The sequence below is a fragment of the Megalops cyprinoides genome, chromosome 23, assembly GCF_013368585.1.
Source record: "Megalops cyprinoides isolate fMegCyp1 chromosome 23, fMegCyp1.pri, whole genome shotgun sequence".
Lineage (NCBI taxonomy): Eukaryota > Metazoa > Chordata > Actinopteri > Elopiformes > Megalopidae > Megalops > Megalops cyprinoides.
Genome location: NC_050605.1, coordinates 16,049,355 through 16,069,304, shown reverse-complemented (window position 1 = coordinate 16,069,304; position 19,950 = coordinate 16,049,355). Strand labels below are relative to the sequence as shown.

Genomic DNA, 19,950 nt, shown 5'->3' with positions numbered 1-19,950 from the left:
TGGTTTTATGAAGAGAAAGGGCAGTTCTGATTCTTATGTTGTTCTTAAGTCTTTCAGATTTCTAGTTTTTTGTATGTGTGTTTTGAGGATTCAGAATTCTGTATTATGCACTGGCTTGTTGTTGTTGAGGGGATCTTTGCCATTTCTCAGCTACAGAGAAACAACAGAAAAAAATAGTCACAATAAGCATATCTGTGTGCACATTGAAGGAAATTATGGAGTTTGAAATGGACAATGATCCATGTCTTCCTGTATCCCGGCACCAGTTACATGTTTGTTTTATAGAAATGTATAAAGTTTCCTGAACAAATAAATAGATTTTACTAACTCAGATTCCCATTGTATTATTTTCCTGCATTGTTAAAGCTGTGCTGCCGAGACTTCATTCCTGTGCAACAGATTCCTTGGTGAATGTGCACACTCAATGCTGACTGGTCACATGTCTCGATGCAGGTGTCAGGCTGGATTTTGTAACCCCCAGGTTGCTTTGCTGCAGTGCTGTACCATTGAAATCCACTGGAAGATAAGTGTTTGAGAAAGGCAGAAACTGACGTGGTGTTTTGAGGCAATGTAAAATGGCTGTACTAACTATACACTCCAACAGGGGGCAGTATTACACCATAGGTGGAAGAAACGTCCTAACAGCAGTCAGTATTTAAAATTGTTTGAATTTTGTCTTTCATTTGTTTCAACTTATATAGTTGAAACTTATACAGTAGTTAAATTGTAGTTTTCCTGTCCAAGTCTGAGAGTTATTGTTTTAAAGGAAGCTGGAGGACCTGATGGAGTGTAATCTTCCAGGAAAAAATATTGAAAAAAAGAAGGGGCAATGAATAATATGTCCATTACACATCCAATATGGATGAACACTCCTCCATAAGAATTTTGAAAAAAAATATATTTTGTTTTGATTTGTTTTCTTTTTGGGTGCAATTTGCATTGTAAAGCTCAGAATCAGACGGAAAAATCTTTCACCTGCTCTCATTTGGTTCCTGGCACCTGTGCCCTTCATCCTTGTGTCTAGTGGCCCATCTCAAGGTCTTGCAAATGCTTGCTTTGTCTATTTAAATTTGAAGACAAAGGTGTGACACAGAGGACAGGTAGAGAGAAAAGGGTGAGGACGCAGCCCTGTGGTCTAAGCTGTCTTTGGTTCACCTGTTAGCCCAGCTCAGACTGTTCACAGCTTCCATCAAGACTCTATTCCAAAAAAAGAAGCAAGGAGAAAAGTTTAGGGATCCAAGGGTGAGTGCAGAGTTGGTTTTCAAAATGTTCTACATAAATGTTTCATTAATATGTTCTATCAGAGAACTGTGAAGGTGCATAGCAGAAACACCCATATGAGTGAAAAGAATGAAATAATCCAGTTCCTCTTTACAGATATGTAAAACAAGAAGCCAAGAGATAACAGTCAAAAGGGATTTGGAGACAGTGATCTGTAAAGCTTTTGTTCAAAGCAAGAAAGGCAATAGCATTGCCTGTAGGAATCAATTTTCAGTCATGAACCTTTGTGAACAGGTTTCTGATGAGTTCTTCTGAGAATTTAATTGAGTTTTTCCTTTCTAATTATAATTATGCTGAAATTAAAGGCTTTCTGAAGTAGTTTTTGTTGTTTAACAAAAAACTGATAATTGTAATTCTCTAGTCCATTTCAACTTGCTAGATTTTAGCTAGATCATTTCTGCTTTAAGCTACTAAAATATATTGTAACAGATATAATACATTCTATAGGTCTAAAAAACATCAATACATGTTCAATCAGTTCAAAATGATCGGTTTCATTTATTGGGATTATTTTATGAGGGAAAAAAAGACTATATCAGTGTAGCATTTCAACCATTCAAATTTAATCTCTGAAAGGCGAAAGAAATAATCTAAAGTGATAAGAATCAGAATTTAACCACATTACAAATTGGGTGTCGACCTTTGCTTTGCAGTAAAATTGAATACTGCAAAAAGAAATCACTACAATTTTTTAGTCTTTACAGCGACATATGAAGTGTACTGTTCTGAGCATTGAGCAGCCTAAATGCCCACATAGCCTCCCACACTGCCTAAAAATGATGCATGAGCTCACTAATGCCATCTGACATCACACACGGGAAACTATACACCATGAGTGCAGTGCAACTCTGTATTCAGTGTAAAATACTTGGCTCATTACTTACATTATTGTCATTTCGCAGATGCTCTTATCCAGAACGACTCACAAGGGTTAAAATTTATGTTATGGATGTTATGGATTTATACAGCTGGATATTTGCCGAGGCAATTGTGGGTTAAGCACCTTGCCTAGGGGTGCAGTGCCCTAGCTGGGAAGCAAACCAGCAACCTTTCGGGTATAACCCCTGTTCTTTACCACTATGCTACACTGCTGCCCGTGCTTGCTAAATGACTGGAGTGTGTGTGTAGAGTGACAGTGTTGATCATGTGTTTCTCAGGTTGTTTCCCTGCATGGGTGCTACCTGTGGAAGGCTCTTGTCCACGTGAACTGCAGGGCTTCCCCATGGATTACTCCAAAAATAATATCACATACGCAGACCTCTACGCTAACTCCTCATCATTCCTCCCCAATGACTACAAGTCAGCGGAGTTCGATGTGGGCGAAATCGTGTACAAGTGTCATGGGCTTGGCGCCACGGACGTGTGGCTGGGCATCAAGATCTCTGCCCTGGTTGTGGGCTTTCCCGCCAACATCGCTTTCTTCTGGCTGCTGATGCTCACCAAGAGCGTGCTGTCCGCCTCTGAGGTGCTGGGCCTCAACCTGTCCGTCCTCAGCGTCTTCCACTGCCTCTGCCTGCCCATCGACATCTACAGCGCCTACTACTGGCCGTCCGAGCAAACGCTCTCCGCCGCTGAGGCCCTCTCCGTCTTCAACCTCTTCAGCTGCCCGCTGGTGCTGGCCAGCCTGTGTCTGGAGCGCTACGTGGCCGTGGGGCACCCCGCCGCCCACCAGCGGCTGGGCAGTTCGCAGCACCGCGTGGGCTTCTCCTTCCTGGTGTGGGCGCTGACGGTGGTCACGGGTATAGTGGCGTACTTCGGAGGCATCCTGTCTATGGCCCTGCCGCTGGCGTCGGTGATCGCCGCCCTCTTCCTGCTGATGCTGCTGTGCCTGGCTGGGATCGCCTTCGCCGTGCTGAAGGGGGGGCCCACGGAGGCCCCAGGGGATGCCCCAGGAGATGCCCCCCCCTCACCCAGGGTGGCCCTGAAGAGTGTGCTGGCCGTGCTGGCCCCCTTCGCCGTGGCCTACCTGCCCTTCCTGGCTCTCGACCCGTTCCTATCCGGGCTCCACGCAGCGAAGCAGCAGATGAACGGGACGTGCTGCCACATCTTCCAGCTCCTCATTGCCTTCCCCAATCTGGGAGCCTATATCGGCCCGATGCTCCACCTGCCCAGAGCAAGGCAAATGCTCTGTGGCCGGAAAAGAAAGCAGGAGCAAGACCAGGCAGATGGGGAAAACGTGCCATAGCCCCGCGGGTCTGGCAGCATGACACAAAAGAATAGAATTTTTACAACACCGCAATCAAACACATCTGGTCATGAGTGTAAGCCTGGAGGTCTTTACATTACCGGTGCAGTTAAGCAAAACCTTCACTTAGTTTTTTGGTGATGGGATGTAATGGACATCTGGATTCATCATAATGTTAGCAAATCTTACCATGTGTCTTTAACTTAACATGTATTAATTAGCATCTATCTTATTTTAAATATGGTTCGGTCTCACCTCCTTCAAGAACTGTAAGAACTGTTCTTGCAAATGTAAAATAAATGGTAAAAATGATAGAAATTAAAACTGAATATTAAATAAGCTCCGCTGTTATCCTTATTTTTATTTGACATTTATGAAGGGTGGCTCATTCCCCTTTTGCAGTAATGACCTTGAGGTCATTATGGGTGTAGTTCACATGGGTTTGCATTGCTAATAAACTGCGGAGAATGACTAGGCAACCAGGTTGAGAAAAATGGGCTTGGTTTATAAAGTACCTAGCCCTTTTTCTATTGTGTTTCATTTTGTGTGTACATCTTTAACTTTGAAACAACACTCCGCTGTTAGCATACATACCCATAATAAATTCATTCGTCATAACTATCACAGATAATACCACAAAACAACTTCCACCATGTTCATCCAACATGATGTCTTGCAAAATAATAATTCTGAACGCGCGTTCGCCAAATCAAAAAGAGAACACGAGTGATGTCCACTAGATGGCGTCATAGGACCAGAGCTAAAACTTCGGTTGACATTTTCGCTTGGGAAATTTAGTATAGCGACAAATAATTTAATTAAATTAGATTAGATGTAAAGGTCTTGAAAGCCAGTAATACATTTCCTAGAAGCAATTGCAGTGGTACGATATGAGTGGTAAATACGCAAGTAACTACTTTAAATCATATCTAATTAACATTAGAACTTGGAAAGATGAAAATGTTCAAACAATGTGCTACTGCAATCCTCATGTCAGTTCTCCCCAATATGTACAATAGTAACAATATTCAAGACCCCAGATAAATTCTGTTTTACCCTTTCCCCTAATTATCTCCACTGTCTTGCTGTCTATGAGTGTGGATCTCCTGTGTCCAGTTCCAGTTGCAAAGCTTCCTGTTCTGTCGGTCTCAATAGCTCTTTGTACCAGCCAACTACAGTATAGGTCTCTGGACTCCGAGACGAGCACGCCCTCATTTTTCATACAATTAATACAATGGACGCATTATAATCATGCATTCTAGACTTTCAATCAATACAACCCATTTGCTGTGAAACCATTTTGATATTCGGATGTGTTCTGTTACATCTGAATTCCCTTTGCTTGTGTATGTATTGTAAAAGACAATCCATATATGTTTCTCCGTTATTAAAGTCACATTCATATATTTGCCTTGTTTGGTTTATTAATGTAGTTTAAATCTGTGAACATGTGCATTCATATTCCCCTTGAGGATTCAACAAACGGGCGTGGAAATATTATTTCTGATGATACTTTATGCTGAAGTGTTGAGTTTCAGAGCGGAATTTAGGCAGGGTGAGTAGTCAAAGGGTGGACCAGGACTACTCTGTCTGGAGTTATCCCTCACGTTAGAAGGGAGGGTTTGAGCCAATCGGAGAGTAGTCTGCGCGTCAGTCAATGCACCTCTAGATTAAACGGAGACGCACGGTCCACCGTCGCGAGAAAGAGCGTCCTCTCCAAATAATTAATCAAGCCAAGCAATCCTTTATTTCTAAAATGCATCCTCAGTTACTATTTTCGCATTCTGTTTCTAACAAGCCAACTCAAAACGTGTGATAAATTTGAAAGTAGATAGTTACTCGGACGCAACCGGTATTTTTCCCTTTCTCTCGCAATCTGATGACAGCGACAAGTGTATTCGTTGCATGCCAATTTTCATGGCCAGGACCGACACGGACGGTTTGCTGTGCAGACGGAATAGTAAGCTGGACAGTTTCCTTAGGAGGAATACGGAGAGATGCGTCTACGAGCGGATCCGAGCTTACGAGCCGTGCGTTGTCATCTCGGAGACGGTCAACAAGGTGTTCATGTACGTTGTCTTGAGCGACGATTCCGTCTACCTGGTGGAGTACCCGCCGCGGACCATTCAAGAGGCAGTCAGTTTCAGGGACGTCCTTGACATCGAACTGGTAAGCAACGGCTACAGAAAGAAGTATATTTTATTTTCATAATAACTTATCAGAACTGGAAGAGCACATTGCTTATTACCTTGTTACCATTAACCACTTCATCTTGAGTGACAGACATTAGACACACAAGTTTTATTTTTAGAATGCAAGGTTGCTCTAGATCAAAAGAATAGACTGTGGACCAGATGAGTGGCATGCCACCTGGACACCTTGGGCTAGGTCACTTGGAGGAGACGCAGGTGATGTGGAAATACCCAAATCCCTGCCAGCCCCAGGAATACCACCGGCAATATATCCGAGAGCATCTCATACCCGTTTTCATTGTTAAACCTTTGCGACACACCTTCACATCTGCAAGACATGCAGCTAGGGCTCTTTGTGTCATGGCCACAAATGCAGAGATTCTTACAAGACCAAGCATCAGACAGACAGGGATATTAAATAATATAAATATTAAATAATATAATAAAATATTGCAGTGCATTGTTGTGACCATGATATACACTGGAATGGATATTTCTGAGTGATGTACGTGCGCTGTATTTCATTTATGTGTCTAGCACTGACAGTGGGTGAGGAATGATAGCCTTTTCAGTGTCCTCACTATCAGAAATAAGAGAAATGGGAGTGATTCACACCTGTCATTCAGGCCAAAGGTGGATGGAGCTGAAATGGCTCTATGCCCACAGGCAATGTGTCCCTGAACTTCTTTCAGTCTGTGAAGGTTGCACAAGCCCTGTGACCGTGGCCGGCAGAGAGGTCAGGCTAATGATAGCAATGGAAGGAGGAAAGCCCTAATCGGTCTGGCTCCTCCGTTCCCTTACCAACGGTAAGCTCAATTAAACTGATTAAGGGATGGAAGATTTGTTAAGCTTTCCCCGCAGATTTCATAAGCTCAAACCATGACAACTGTGACTGTAGCAAGGACTTCAGGGGAAGCTCATATTCACAGGTCTACATCTTAAAATAATTCAACAGCAACAAATCAAAGCATTTGGACCAACTCAAGCAGGCCTGGCTCCTCATCACTGTATTATATTATATTATATTATAACTCTGAATACCCTGTCAATGTTTCTGTAAATAATGTAGGAAAACTGCAGCTGGTGGCTGAGTCATGTCTGGAGAGTGCATCTGGTGGATTCCGTATCACTGCCAGACAAGACAGGTTGTGGCTGTATTCAGTCTAACTGCAATGTGGTTTGTCCCTGATCTGGAATAAAAAATGGGCAAATGTTTGACTGTTGTCACCAGAAAATATTTTGGGTTGATTTCTTAATGCTGGAACTCTTAATGATATGCAAAGTTAAGGACAAAATGGCTCATGCTTCCAGGTAGATTTGGTCTTCAGTTACTTCAGATACACTGTCTTTAGCAGATGTAAAATGGAGGAAAAAGTAACAACCAAGAAATTCATTGACAGAAGCAAGTCTGTAAGCACAGTGATGATCATGGCTTTGTTTGTGATGGCACCTGTTGGGGTGTATGCCTGGTCACTGAGCATTGATGTGTACTCTGATTTTTGGTAATTTCAACCATATTCTTCATATCTTCATAGATCCATCTTAAATGGATCAATTATTTGGCTTTTTTGACCAAGCAGCCTTGTTTTTTTTAAAACACCCCCTGGCTGATTATTTGTGCCTTCATTTCTCTCTTTGTGATCTTCCTCACTGCTTCCCTTTAAACAAATCAAAGAAAGACAGTGATACAAAATTTTATTCAATAGCCATGTGTTCACCCATAGAAAAAAAGATCAGTCAGCCACGGACAGGGATATGTGGCAGTTTCTAGTACGGCCAGTATGTTTCTAATTGATAGCCAGCCAGAAAAACACCAGGAACAGCTGTGTCCCAGAACTGTGCTTACTTCAAAGGAAGTATGTCTGTCACTGTCCCGACACTGCTCATCAGAGGTGTCCAAAGCCAAAGATGCTGAAGCATTCATGATAATTTCTAAACATTACAGATGTTACTGATGCTTACCGTGTCTAATTAGGCTCGTCTGTTTTGTTTCAAATAGGTCAACGATTTACCAGATTTTCTCAGCGGCCGTGAACGGGAACACTCGCAGCATATTCGCGTTGTCTACGCCTCCCCAAAGCATGCTGGGAAAAGAGGTGCGGGGGCCAGAGGCGAGACAGCCAGGCCACACCCGCCCTCGTCCCCTTCCCGTCGCAACACCAGGAGCGCCTCTCCATCTCTTAAAGGTGAGGTCATGTAGATGGTGGCAGTGTAGCATAATGGTTAAGGAGCAGGACTCATAGCCAAACGATTGCTGGTTCGATTCCCTGCTAGGGCACTGCTGCTGTTTTCTTGGGCCAGGTGCTTAACCCTCAAATGCTGCAGTAAATATCCAGCTGTGTAAATAAATAATATTGCAAAAAAAAAACTGTATCTGATGTAAGTTGCTCTGCTCTGGATAAGAATGTAACTGTGAAGTAGGTGATACTGTAAATGATTGACCTGATCCACCTTTGTGCATGAGCCTGCCTCTTGATATTTAGAGAAGTCAAACCATCACTTTCAAGACACCTGCTGTAACCTACATGTGCATAACCTAAGCATCTGTGGGCTGATAGGTGCTACTGCATAACTGGGTTTCAGCCTCCAGGCTGAACTCCAGAATGTAGCTTATCAGCACCAGCAACAAAAACACAGTTCAGGAATACAGCAGCATTTATCTAATTTAGAGCCGTAATAGCTGAACGGACTGAATGATTCTTAGGAGGCACCTTCTCCAATTAATTAGTGCTTGGACCAGTTTGCCCCCTGCTGTCTTGGAGGACCCCCATCTGCAGTGAGGCGCTATTGGGAGCTGCTGTCTAGGAGTGTGTGTCAGGCAGGCCGTGACCGTCGAGCTCAGAGCAGGCGCTTATCACCTCTCCTGTGTCATAAGCTGCTGTAATCCCTCTGCGGCCTCGCTTCCAAATTCCGCCGGTCGGGGACATCTGTTAAGTCACATTGCCGCGCATTTTCTTGGCAGGGAAGGTGTCATCGGGCCACTGCGGATGAAGGCACGCAAATGCGAATGCCTTCGGTCCATCGACTCTAACATCCGTGCATCGTCCAGGAAGTCACATTTAGGATACAGCGGCAGATGTCTCTGTTTCCACTGAGGTTGTTGTACATCGGTTCCCGAGAGCGGGCCCTAGAAACACCATGGCCACAGCCACACGCTCTCAGCGCTGTTCATTTCTCTCTTGGCCCTTGCTGACCTGAGGCCCTCCTCCACCTGGCTCACCTGTGTGAGCTCATGCGTGATCAGCGAGGAGATGACAGCGCCAAGATTCACATGCACCAGCGCCACCGGTGTCCGAAAGCTGCTTATCCAGGTCGAGGGCGGCGGTAAAGCCGCGACACGTCCCTCTCAGCGCAAGGGCACAAGGGCGAGGACACGCGAGCGCTTGCTATTCGGGACGGGAAACCACAGGCAGGCTCGGGGGGGAGAGGAGGGGGGAGAGTAATCCTCAGAACTTTCCCGCCTCTGGTCTCTCTGAGGCCACGTTGGCAAACAAGCACAAAGAGCTCCACAGGAGATAACAGACCCGAAGGCGAGGCAGCGAAGCGTAGCAGCAAACAGAGCTGGCGGCAGTGTCCGTGACTTTAACTTAGCGGTCTCTCCAAAGCATAATGAACTCACACTCCAGCCCTTTCCAGCAGCTGTTTCTCTCTTTCCTTCCCAATGTCTCATAGACTTCAATTTTTTATTTCTTGATTTTGTTTTTGTAAATTTTTTGTAAAATTTTATTATTAAGATAAAGGTGGCTCAAAGGTCAACAGTTTCCCTCACATTTTCTGACTCCTCATCTGTCTCTCTCTCTCTCTCTCCGTCTCTCTCTTTGATGTCAGCAATATATGAAATACACTTTATAGATTCAAACATATGTCCAAATCATGATAGCATAAAAGGTGCTCAAAAAGGTATTCATTAACCTCTTTTCTCTCTTAATTCCCTCTCTCTGTTGCCCCTTCTCTCTCTCTCCCTCACTCTCTCTCTCTCACTCTCTCCCCCCCCCCCCCCCCCCCTCTCTCTCTCTCCCTCTCTCTCCCTCTTTCTCTCTCTCTCTCTCTCTCCTTCACTCTCCCTTCAGGTCTCGGCAGTGTTCTCCTGTCCACACGGTCAGACCCCTCTGAGTCGGTCCGATGGAGAGCCACCTCCTCTTCTCTGAGGTAAAATGCAGTGTGAAATTTCCAGACGAGGAAGTGCTTCCTGCTGGTGACGGTTCAGTGGGGGCAACATGAACCCTATAATCAGAGGATCTACCATGTACTGTCAATCATTGTCAATCAAAATACTTTGTTCAACATTGTAGATCAATGCAATTTGTTCAAGTCTGTTTAGCCACGATGACACACAGTCATTGCGTCCATTTTGAGCTTCATGAAGCTTTATTCTCTCCGCTATGCTTTCATACCCACCCTCTTTGACCCAAGGCCTACACCAGGTCCGTCCAGCCAATCACAAATCCGTCACCTTGGGAACCAGACCTCAGCTTAGGATCTGTAGTCAGTGATGGGTAGATGGGTCAGAATCTTCCCGAATTTTCTCCAGCCCATGTGGGCCTAGGTGGTGGTTTCTGAATAAGGCATCTTTAACAGCCTGCTAAACGACCCCCCCACCCCTAAATAATTATGTGTACGTGCAGAAAGCCCAGTGATGATATCGTGACTCCCTGCATTTAGCATCCCATTCTGAGACTCTTATCTGTGTATCCCAGGCTGCTCAGGGGACAGGAAGCACAGTTGCCCTGTGGCAGCATCACCACTGCCATCCTCTCAGAAAAAGGATACTTGATGCTCTGTAGTCTGAACATTGGTCATGACAGAAAAGCTCTGTGGGTGATATATGCAATTTGGATGGTTAGGTTCACACATTCAGTAGATACTGCCAGCCAGGTTTTAATATTGCTTCTTCATTTTAAGGAAATGTAAATGTTTTCATCCTCTTGTGCATGTCCCCTGCTGCAAGTAGGGTGATGTTTATGGCTTACAATAAAACTGGGCAATAAACCAGACCGAGACACCTGTGCTTTTTCTATTGCAACTCGCGCGGCGTCCCGTCCATTGGTAACGCCTGCATCATTTGGAATGTATTTGTGTAAGCGGGTGGCAATATATTTAGATGAAAAGCCTTCTTGGAATCATGGGCGTGCCATCCTGTGATCTGAAGCCCTGCGAGCTGGCTTCTCCCAGAGCTTGTGGTTGATGTAGTGTAGACGTCTGTCTCACAGTTTGAAGTCCTTTGAGTGTTACCGTAGTTGCCTAGGAGCTCAGGGAAATGATCTTCGTCACAGCTTTAAGCAAACAATATAAAACCAGCTAGTAACTGATGCCGGGGTCTTAGACCCTCACAGAAAAATGTTTGTAAAATGTGATTTGTGATAATGGTTTGAAGTAAGATGGTGATATCTTTCAGAGTACATTTAACCTATTTATCTCTGTCTTTTGATGTGAGGCCAGGTTTTGTTTGCTGTAATTTTAGTTAGATTTATAAATAAAAAAACGTACTGAAGTAGTAATTTGGTATACTTTTTTCCATTCCTCTTATTATTTGTTGTGTATGGCATTGTTGCCATGGTGCCCATTGTTTGAGATGTAATGCTTGTACGTATGGAGCATAAGCAGAAAATTGCTAAAAATATGAAAAAAAAAAAGCTTCTGCCATCTATTAAGCGACCTACCTCTGCCTCCCCTTTCTCTTTCTTTCTTTCTCTCTTTTTTTGCCCCCCCCTCCCCTGTCTGTTTCTCTGCTCTGTCTGTCTCCCTTTCTCTCTGCTCTCCCATACTGGGGTGGAGACAATGACTCTTTTCAAGACGTTTGTTTTACTGGGCTCGCAGCTGTCTTCACTGGTCTGTCTCTCTCGCTCCTAAAGAGCATTCCTGAGCCCGGGGGGGCGGGTAGGAGGTGCGGAGGAGGACTGGAGGTTCAGGGATGTCAAGGGAGACTGTTAGGGGGCAATATAGCATAGCGGTAAGAAGCAGGGCTCGTAACTCCCCATTTGGGAATTGCTGTTGTACCCTCGGGCCAGGTACTGAACCCACAATTGCCTCAGTAAATATCCAGCTGTATAAATGGATAACATGCAAAAAGTGTAACCTATGTAAGTCACTTTGGATCAGAGCGTCTGGTAAATGACGGTATGATAATGTAAAGTAATGTGGGCTGGAGGAGTGGAGGCGGACTGCAGCCTGGGGGAGTGGAGGTGGGCTGGCTGCAGAGAGGAAGTGGAGGTGGGGGTGTGAAGAGGCCTGGGAATGGGAGCAGTGAAGCGGGACTTTGAAGGTGATTTCGCATTATACAGTCAGATAGGTATGATCAGCATATATTCAAAGATAGAAAGCTAATAAAAGGTGCGGTGAAAAGAAAGTGGTTATATCTGGCATTCTGCCCCTGGGAGATCAGAGCAGAGCTCGGCAGTTGCGCGTAGGTGTGCCCACTCAAGTCCTTTTGTTAGTAACTGAGGTAAAAAGGCTGTCCCATGATGCTTTGGTTGGAGGAGAGCGTTTCTTTCATGTTGAAATGTCAGGCTGCAACATGAGATGCTCTTGGCCCAGTATGGAGAGGAGGCTAGTCAGGTTTCTCATGACTCTTTAATGTGGATCGGACAGGAGAGAACACACACACAAGAACACACACACACACACACACACACACATACACACACACGCATATAGTTTCTGTGGCCTCTTTTAACCCAATACTTTGTAGAGAGGTCCGGTGTAGATCCATTGCTCCCCACTGTGGCTTGCAACTTAGCCTGGAGGGTTTGGCTCTGCATGAAAATGGGGTCTGCAAACACAACCATTCAAGGTCATTTAAACATCATATTGTCAGTGAGGCTTCTGAAAAGAGGCTATGAGGCTGCTCCCAAAAAAATCATCTCACCTACTTTGACCACTCAAGTTCAGGCAGTCCAGTATACAAAATGAAAGGTCCGTGCAACATATTAATTTGAGCAGGCGAATTAAACTGTTCTTTGTTGTACTTGTTGTTGTCATTTCTCAAGTGTCAGCTGTGAGTTAAATGGGAGGGGGTTAAAGGGGTAATAGGTCTCAACGTGACATAGGCGAGAGGGAGCAATCTGTTGCTATCAAACGGTTGCTAGGGTATGAGACAAGGCGGAAACCACACAGTAATAAACACCCAATTAAAACATGCTGTTCGTCTGAGATGTGAATGTGCGTGTGCATGTGTGTGTGTGTGTGTGTGTGTGTGGGTGTGTGTGTGTGTTGTGTGGGAAGTGAAAGGAGCAGACTGAGACAGTGTGTCAGTTGAGGATTCTCTCTCAATAGAAGGACATGCTGTGTAGTGTGGCCCCCACTGATGTTATCCACACTGGGTTAATAACATCACACAGGACCTGAGGTGTGAATTGGGCATTTTGTATAATGTTCATCCTGTCTGCTGGGAACGATTGAACTCTTGCTAAGCACATCCTTGTAAGGCTGTGCAATTAGGGACACAGAGTCTCAAGTGGCAAAGCTGTGAAGTGAAGGTAATTGCCACTGGGATCATGATATCAGTGTAATACTTAATGTATTTTTCCACAGACAATTATACAAAAAAACAGTTCAATTACCGGTGAGTATACCACACACCATTCATTTTTCCTCTTCAGACAGCAGTGCACCAAAATGTAGGTCGTTGTGCTCGAAAAAGGTTGTTCTCCTTTTCTCCACAAATGGGTCGTGAAATAGCAAATTGATTTGGAAAGAATTGCCGTGTAAGTGGTTACCTTCTGTTACGTTGCTGTATTTGACACTGAGGGAATGAATGTTGTGCTGTCGTCACAGGAACAGCAGGGAGGAAGATGAGGGCGAACGCACGCTCAAGCAGATGCGCTCCACTTCCTGCCCCAGCCCCAACCTGCAGGGGCTCAGTTTGCCCCTGATGCGGCCCCTACCCCAGCCTCCCTCGCCCGTCCATTCGTCCCCCTCCTCATTGTCCTCGTCCCCGCTCCCCTCCTGCGTTTCTGCCTCGGCCTCGGGTCAGACCCTCTCGGACCCGGGCGAGCCGGGCGATAACAGCGAGGATCTGATGCCGGGCAGAAGGGACTCTGTCCTGTCCAGGCTGGTGAAGCAGGTGGCGGCGGAGAGGGGCGGGGAGGAGAAGGAGGCGGAGCTGCACCTGTACGCCGTGTCCCTGACCTCCCGGATCTACCTGCACCTGCAGAGCTCATGGAACAGCTACATGATTGTAAGAGCATCTCACATTGCATCCATTTGCTTTGCTCTCTTTCTCTCTGTCTCCCTCTCTCTCTGCCTCTCTCTCTGTATCGCTCTCTCTGTCACTGGTTCTCTTTGTCTCTTTGTCTCTCTCTCTTTCTCTGTCGCTCGCTCTATATCTTTCTCTGTCTCTCTCTCTGTCGTTCTCTCTCCCTCTCTCTCTCTGACGTCTGAGACGGACTGCGTGTGATGCTCCTGACTGTCGTGTTGCTGTTGCAGAGGTCCACTCTCATGCTGGACCCGCTGTACAGGAAGAGATGCAGTCTGTCCTCCTTCTCCCCCGCTCAGAAACAGTGCTACATCAGGTACTCTGTCGACCTGACTTAAACTCAACAGTCCTGCTCAAATCCAAAAGCACAGCGTGATGCTTTTGCCTGTCCAGACGGAGAGCAGTATTGATAGGGTTTGAATGCTAAGCGGCTGGAGTTCTGGCCAAAGCTTAGTGTATGTGTGTGTTTGTGTCTGTGTGTGTGTCTGTGTGTGTGAGAGTGTTTCTGCGTGCATTCATATTTGTGTACGTATATATTTCTGTGCATGTGAGAGACCTGGTCCTCGTGTCCCCCTGCAGCTGGGAGCGGACTTCCTGCCTCTTCCACCAGCTGAGGGGCGAGCTGCTGCGGGGGGGCATCAGCCTGGAGTCGCTCTACCTGCTCCTGCAAGAGCTGCGCACAGCCGCGCACCGCGACATCGCCGTCAAGAAGCTCTTCTGGAGGGTGAGGACCAGGCCCCGAGCCCGTCTCTCCCGCTCTGTGCGTCTGAGTCTCAGAGCCAGGGTCCCCCTTGCTCATTGCGATTCCCTCTGTCTGTGTGGGTCCAGTCCAGCGAGCTGTGCCCTTTCCTGGTGGACACGCTGGAGGACGCCCTGCAGAGGTTTCAGCGCCCTGCACGGGAGGACAGCACATCGCACAGGACGGACAGACTGCTGTGAGTGACAGGGGACAGGGACTAGTGGAAGTACAGCTACCACTTCTCGTGTAAAATAGCGAATGGATAAAAATAAAAATATAAACAGTGAATGTACTCTCAAATAATGTGATTTTCAACCATTTTATCCAAGGTTTATCCATTAATATGCCATGTTTTATTATAATATTTACATGACTTAACTACCCTCTGGGTGATCCAGGCCAGTTTTTTAGTTCTTAGATAATTATTTAAATACATTAATTGCACAACAATCTTAATAATCTTAACCTTAAAAATCATAAATCTTAAATTATAGTAATCTTAATACTTTTTAACTCTTAAATACTTTAATGAATAGGGTTTACAAAATAGTGAAGCAAACCCGGAGACAGAGATATGTATGGGGTTTAAGGTTTAAGTAACCGTGCTCTTACACAACTAGATAACTGGAAATTAATGACAATCTCTATTTTTGCTGTCTGTCACAGCCCCACAGGGGTTATATCGGGAGAAGCTGGACCGGGTACAAGACATAAGAGCACCCTCAAGTGGTTAAACTGGAGTACTGCTTCAGTCTAAACAATTTGCCATTTAAATTTCAGTAGAGTACATATAATCTTTGTTTTGAATACAGAGTACGCGTGTGCTGTGATACTGAGGGTCAGAAACAGAGTATGGTATTAACAATGACAGGGACAATCTCTTTGTCTACAGCCTGTGCACTCTGGTGGCGGAGACCCTGGCATTGATGTTCCGGGAGATGGAGGTCGAACCAGCACATCTACACATGCTGACAGCCAATAAGTGAGTGCCTTCCTATCAATGTGCGAGTGATAACCAATTGTGGAGGCCAGACTGAGGGCTCCAGCTTTAAAGGAGTTGTGTAGAAATATTGATTTGGTCAGACTTTAAAATATCCCAAAACAAAGTGCTGTTGTGACATTTACCTCACGATTGCTGTTATAAATACATTTGTTTCCATACCATACCATACCATACCATTTCCAAATCATACAGTGGACTTCATTTTTCAATAGGTCCCTAGGTGTATCTGTGAGGCTACTAATGGTTTCCTAACTCGGTTGCATTTGAAACCATCAGGTGGCAGAACAGAAATCACCACAAATTTGGAAACTGAAAAGAAAAAGATGACATCAGGGCCAGTGCAGAAGACACCATAGCCCATAATGGACTGTGACTGTATTTCTTTTAACCCAGCAAAAGTTGCCATTGGTGTAGAACAGCGTTCTTTACCAACGCTTGCCAGGATCTGTGAAGATTCCTTTTATTAATATGGTTTCTTACTGTATTGTGCAGGGGTGCCCTGACTAAGAGGTTGCTGCTAGCTTTGGTTTGTGACCCAGAGATTTGGCCTCGAGACCCAGCAGAGGTGCCATTGCAGAAGCCCCTTCAGGCAGAGGTAAGTGGTGATCCTCTGCAATGAGCGCATATTGATGACATCAACTTTTATGGACAGGACTCCTTGTCTGACGGGACTTCTCTTCCTAACTGAAAGATGTCTTTCCCAATACAAAACTGGGGGAGGGGACAGAGGTCGGGAGAGGGATGGGGATTCAACATGTACCATTCATGGCTCATGTTGGCTCCTCTGAACTGTAGTCTATTCACAGCCTTTATTTCTGCATTATTTTCTAGACTTCAAGACTTTTTTAAGTGTACAAAAAGACAGCAGACATTATCTTGGGTGATTCTGGGGAGTTAAGGGTCCCCGTTTTCTTTTTTATATTCTTGCTGTGTCTTGACTCTAGCATGTAAACTGGGATGGGCTATAGGTTACAAATCAACACGGTGTAACACGGCCTGATGGTGAACTGTAAGTGCAGGACTGAGATTACAGCAACTTTGTTATTTTCAGAGTCCACCTTCTTTTCTCCCTCACAGAGACTCTTCCTGTCTGTGAGTGTGAGAGTGCTAATTGTCTGGAATGTTGCGGTAATGCCTCTGTCATGTGACTCAGCTGCAGGACCTGCTGGCCGAGTACTTGGACGCCGCGTCTGCACTGCTCTTTGAGGTGGTGGTGCTGTCTCAGCAGGTGGGTGCCGTCCTATGCACTGATCCCAGATCAGTACAGGGACAGCATTGAAGTGCACGGAGGAAAAATAAGATTCACTTCTGTATGAAGAGTGCTGAGTGATTGTAGAGAGAACGTAAATCAAAATATAGTCCTCAGAAGTGTTTTTAACGGTAGCGATAATATCAAAATTCTGTGACACATCCTCTCCTGGGAGGGTTGTGACTGTATGCTTTTTGTCCCCTCAGGCTAACTGTAACCCAAGTTTTGAGCACTTTTTAACTGTGGGCTGGGTTCTGAAGACACTGCAGAGTCATCACTCTATAGTAAGACGTCTGATAAGCTTGTTGTTCACACATCTGATTTTGTGGCTTTGCAAAGGCAGTGCAACAGTCATTTCTTACTGTGTCTTCTGAACTGCAAACAGGAGGCCCTTGCCATTCACAGTGCTTCATTACATAAACACACTTATTAACAGCTTGTTAGTTGTATTATGTCTTGTATGTGCACATTAACCACTTGTTTATTGCATATTCCAAATGTGTTTTTGCTTGGTACAAATCCCCTTTGCTGATAAACCATTAATACTGGTACAGTACAGTACAATATTTGCAGATTGTTCTATCTGCAGAAAGTTCTAGAATGAAGTCCTCACAAATGGTGAGGAGTCCCTGTACTAGTTGTAATAATAATTGTACATTAGTATATCCTGTGCAATATTCAGGTGAATACAAAAGAAGTCACTGCAATATGAATCAGAAGGAAAGATCTAAGCAAAAGTATGTCTGTTAAATGTTCTTTGCTCCAGGGGTGAAATTGCTTTTAGTATGCAGTTAGAAGATTCTATCCCGTATGCAGACAGATTGTATGCAGATACTATCTGTGGTCATAACTGTGTGAATGATTGTCCAGTTGTGCTGTTGTCTTTCCATTAAGCAGTGATGTGTAAGTGAGCATGAAAGATCTCCTCTTGTGTCATTGGATTTTTATATTTGCGTCCGCACAGCTCCCTTTTGTGAGCCACCTGGCCCGGCGGGTTGTCTCTGTGCTGTCTGGGTCCCAGCTGGTTCTGGACCCGGCCCAGGCGGTGCTGCTGTTTCAGCAGTGCAGGATTCTGCTGGCCTGTCTGCAGCACAGCGCCGCTCTGGGGCAGCACATCAGGACAGAGTTCAGGGAGGAGTTCAGGTGATAGAGGCCGGCCCCTGTTGACGCAGCCGCAGCTCATCTGCTCTGATACTTTCCCTCTGTGCCCTGCTGGTGGCAGCACTGAGCGCTGGTCTTGTGCTCTTCGCCGGCAGGTATTATGTGAAGATGTCGTGGGCGGAGGAGAAGCTGCCTCTTCACTACCCCATCAGCCAGTCCACCCTGGGGCTGATTGCTCAGCTCCAGCGCATGGTGCTTCGATGAACCCTGACCTCAGCTCTGCTGTTGCTGCTGTTTGCCACAGATGTTTATCTTTCATTTTCACGCACGCACACACACACAGGTGGACACACATGCACACATACACAGGTGCAGAGCGCACACACACACACACACACACACACACACTAACAGCTCCATTCACACACATGCATGCACACAAAAGCATATGCACACATGCACATTCAAGGATGCATGAACACATGCATACAGTATACACACTCAGACACCGCACATTACATTTGCTTAGCAGATGCTCTTATCCAGAGCAACTTATGTAGCTTACAATATTTGGATGTAATCCATTTGTCCAGCTGGATGTTTACTGGAGCAACTAGGGTTAAGTACCATGGGTACCATTGCTCATGGGTACAACAGCCACCATCCCACCTGGGAATCAAATCAGCAACCTTTTGGTTATGAGCCCTTGCCACACGCTCATATGCTTGCACGTACACAAACACACACCCATTCACACACACATACTGTGTACACACATGCACACCTGTGTACTCACTCACACACACAGACGCAAGCACGCATGTACAGATGCACAGGTTGTACAGGGCTTTGACTGTTGACGCCCTCTCTGTGTATGTCTGTGTAGCAGGAATATCAGTGATGTGTGTCTGTTTAAAGTATGCCACCACAGTGAGGCTCCCTGTACACATCAGTATTGGATTGGGAGCCATAGGGATGTGACAGTCTCCGGTGGATTCTTACTATAAATGTGTGTGCCTTGCCCCTGCCTGGGTCCAAACACACCTCTTATACCTGCAGGGACATTTGACAGTTTGAGGAAAGCGACTGCACCTGCCTTCCACATCTAAGAGATCCACACATAGTGGAATATGGTGTTCTGATGGTTTCTGGGAAATTTGTCTGTTGCTGATGTGAATCCATGGATCTGATCACCACACATCGACTTACTCACACGCACACAGACACAGACACAAACACACACAAAATTGGGGGAAAAAACAGGAAAATAACACTAAAGTAACCTCTAAAGTTCCACTATTCTGGGTGTCTTCTGCTATATGACTACATACTCAGGACTTTTAACAGTACAGGGCACCATGTAGATATGCACATGCAAGCACTTAAACTTGAGCTTGAAGGATAGTTCTGAATAATAGCATAATGCAAACCATAACTGTAATTTGCAAAAGTCTCATGTTGGGCTTTGTCTGGTGAATGTAGATTACTGGGTGCTTGGAACGTCTTCATCAGGAGGATAAACGTGGATGACTTGATTCAAGAGGAAGGTCTGAAAGACAGAGAGGGCTGCCTCCTCTCTTTAGAAAAGGGTCTTGTCTCAGGTCTGGATGAAAAACAACAAGGTTCATTTTTATGGTGAAGAATATAGAATATAAAATATTAAATATACCTTACATTACCAGATCATTACCATTCAATATACCTTACATTACCAGACCTGTCAGGGAAATTATTTCAAGTACAACAGCATGTTAAAGTTTATAGTGAATTCCATTGTGCACTTAACCTGCTATTTAACATATAATAACTTAACAATCTATACTTTTTTTCTGTAGTGCTATTATGGCGATTGTTACTGTTAAATGCTGGGTCCAGTGCCCGGTTAACGAAATCTCTAGCTATTTACCTCTGCAAACAAGTGTATTCTGCCTATTCCCACAACTACATCACAACTGCATCATGTTAAAGAATATACTATGTTACCATTAATTTTTTGTGTGAACAAT

General features: G+C 45.1%; 1 protein-coding gene across 1 annotated transcript; it reads left to right on the top strand.

Moving 5' to 3' along the window:
• Positions 1–5,079: 5,079 nt before the first annotated feature.
• c23h12orf56 (chromosome 23 C12orf56 homolog) lies at positions 5,080–18,280 on the top strand. The gene is made up of 13 exons (XM_036518477.1): positions 5,080–5,635; positions 7,658–7,844; positions 9,729–9,807; positions 13,432–13,834; positions 14,083–14,168; positions 14,432–14,576; positions 14,681–14,787; positions 15,484–15,573; positions 16,087–16,189; positions 16,748–16,822; positions 17,050–17,127; positions 17,808–17,986; positions 18,100–18,280. Exons 1-13 carry the CDS (start codon positions 5,372–5,374, stop codon positions 18,206–18,208), a joined length of 1,905 nt encoding a protein of 634 aa, XP_036374370.1. The 5' UTR covers positions 5,080–5,371; the 3' UTR covers positions 18,209–18,280.
• The last annotated feature ends 1,670 nt before the right edge of the window (positions 18,281–19,950 follow it).

Coding starts and splice junctions, on each gene's coding strand:
- c23h12orf56 (XM_036518477.1), top strand. CDS start 5,372: ATGCCAATTTTCATGGCCAGGACCGACACGGACGGTTTGCTGTGCAGA. Junction 5,636..7,657: donor ACGTCCTTGACATCGAACTG/GTAAGCAACGGC, acceptor TGTTTCAAATAG/GTCAACGATTTACCAGATTT. Junction 7,845..9,728: donor CGCCTCTCCATCTCTTAAAG/GTGAGGTCATGT, acceptor CTCTCCCTTCAG/GTCTCGGCAGTGTTCTCCTG.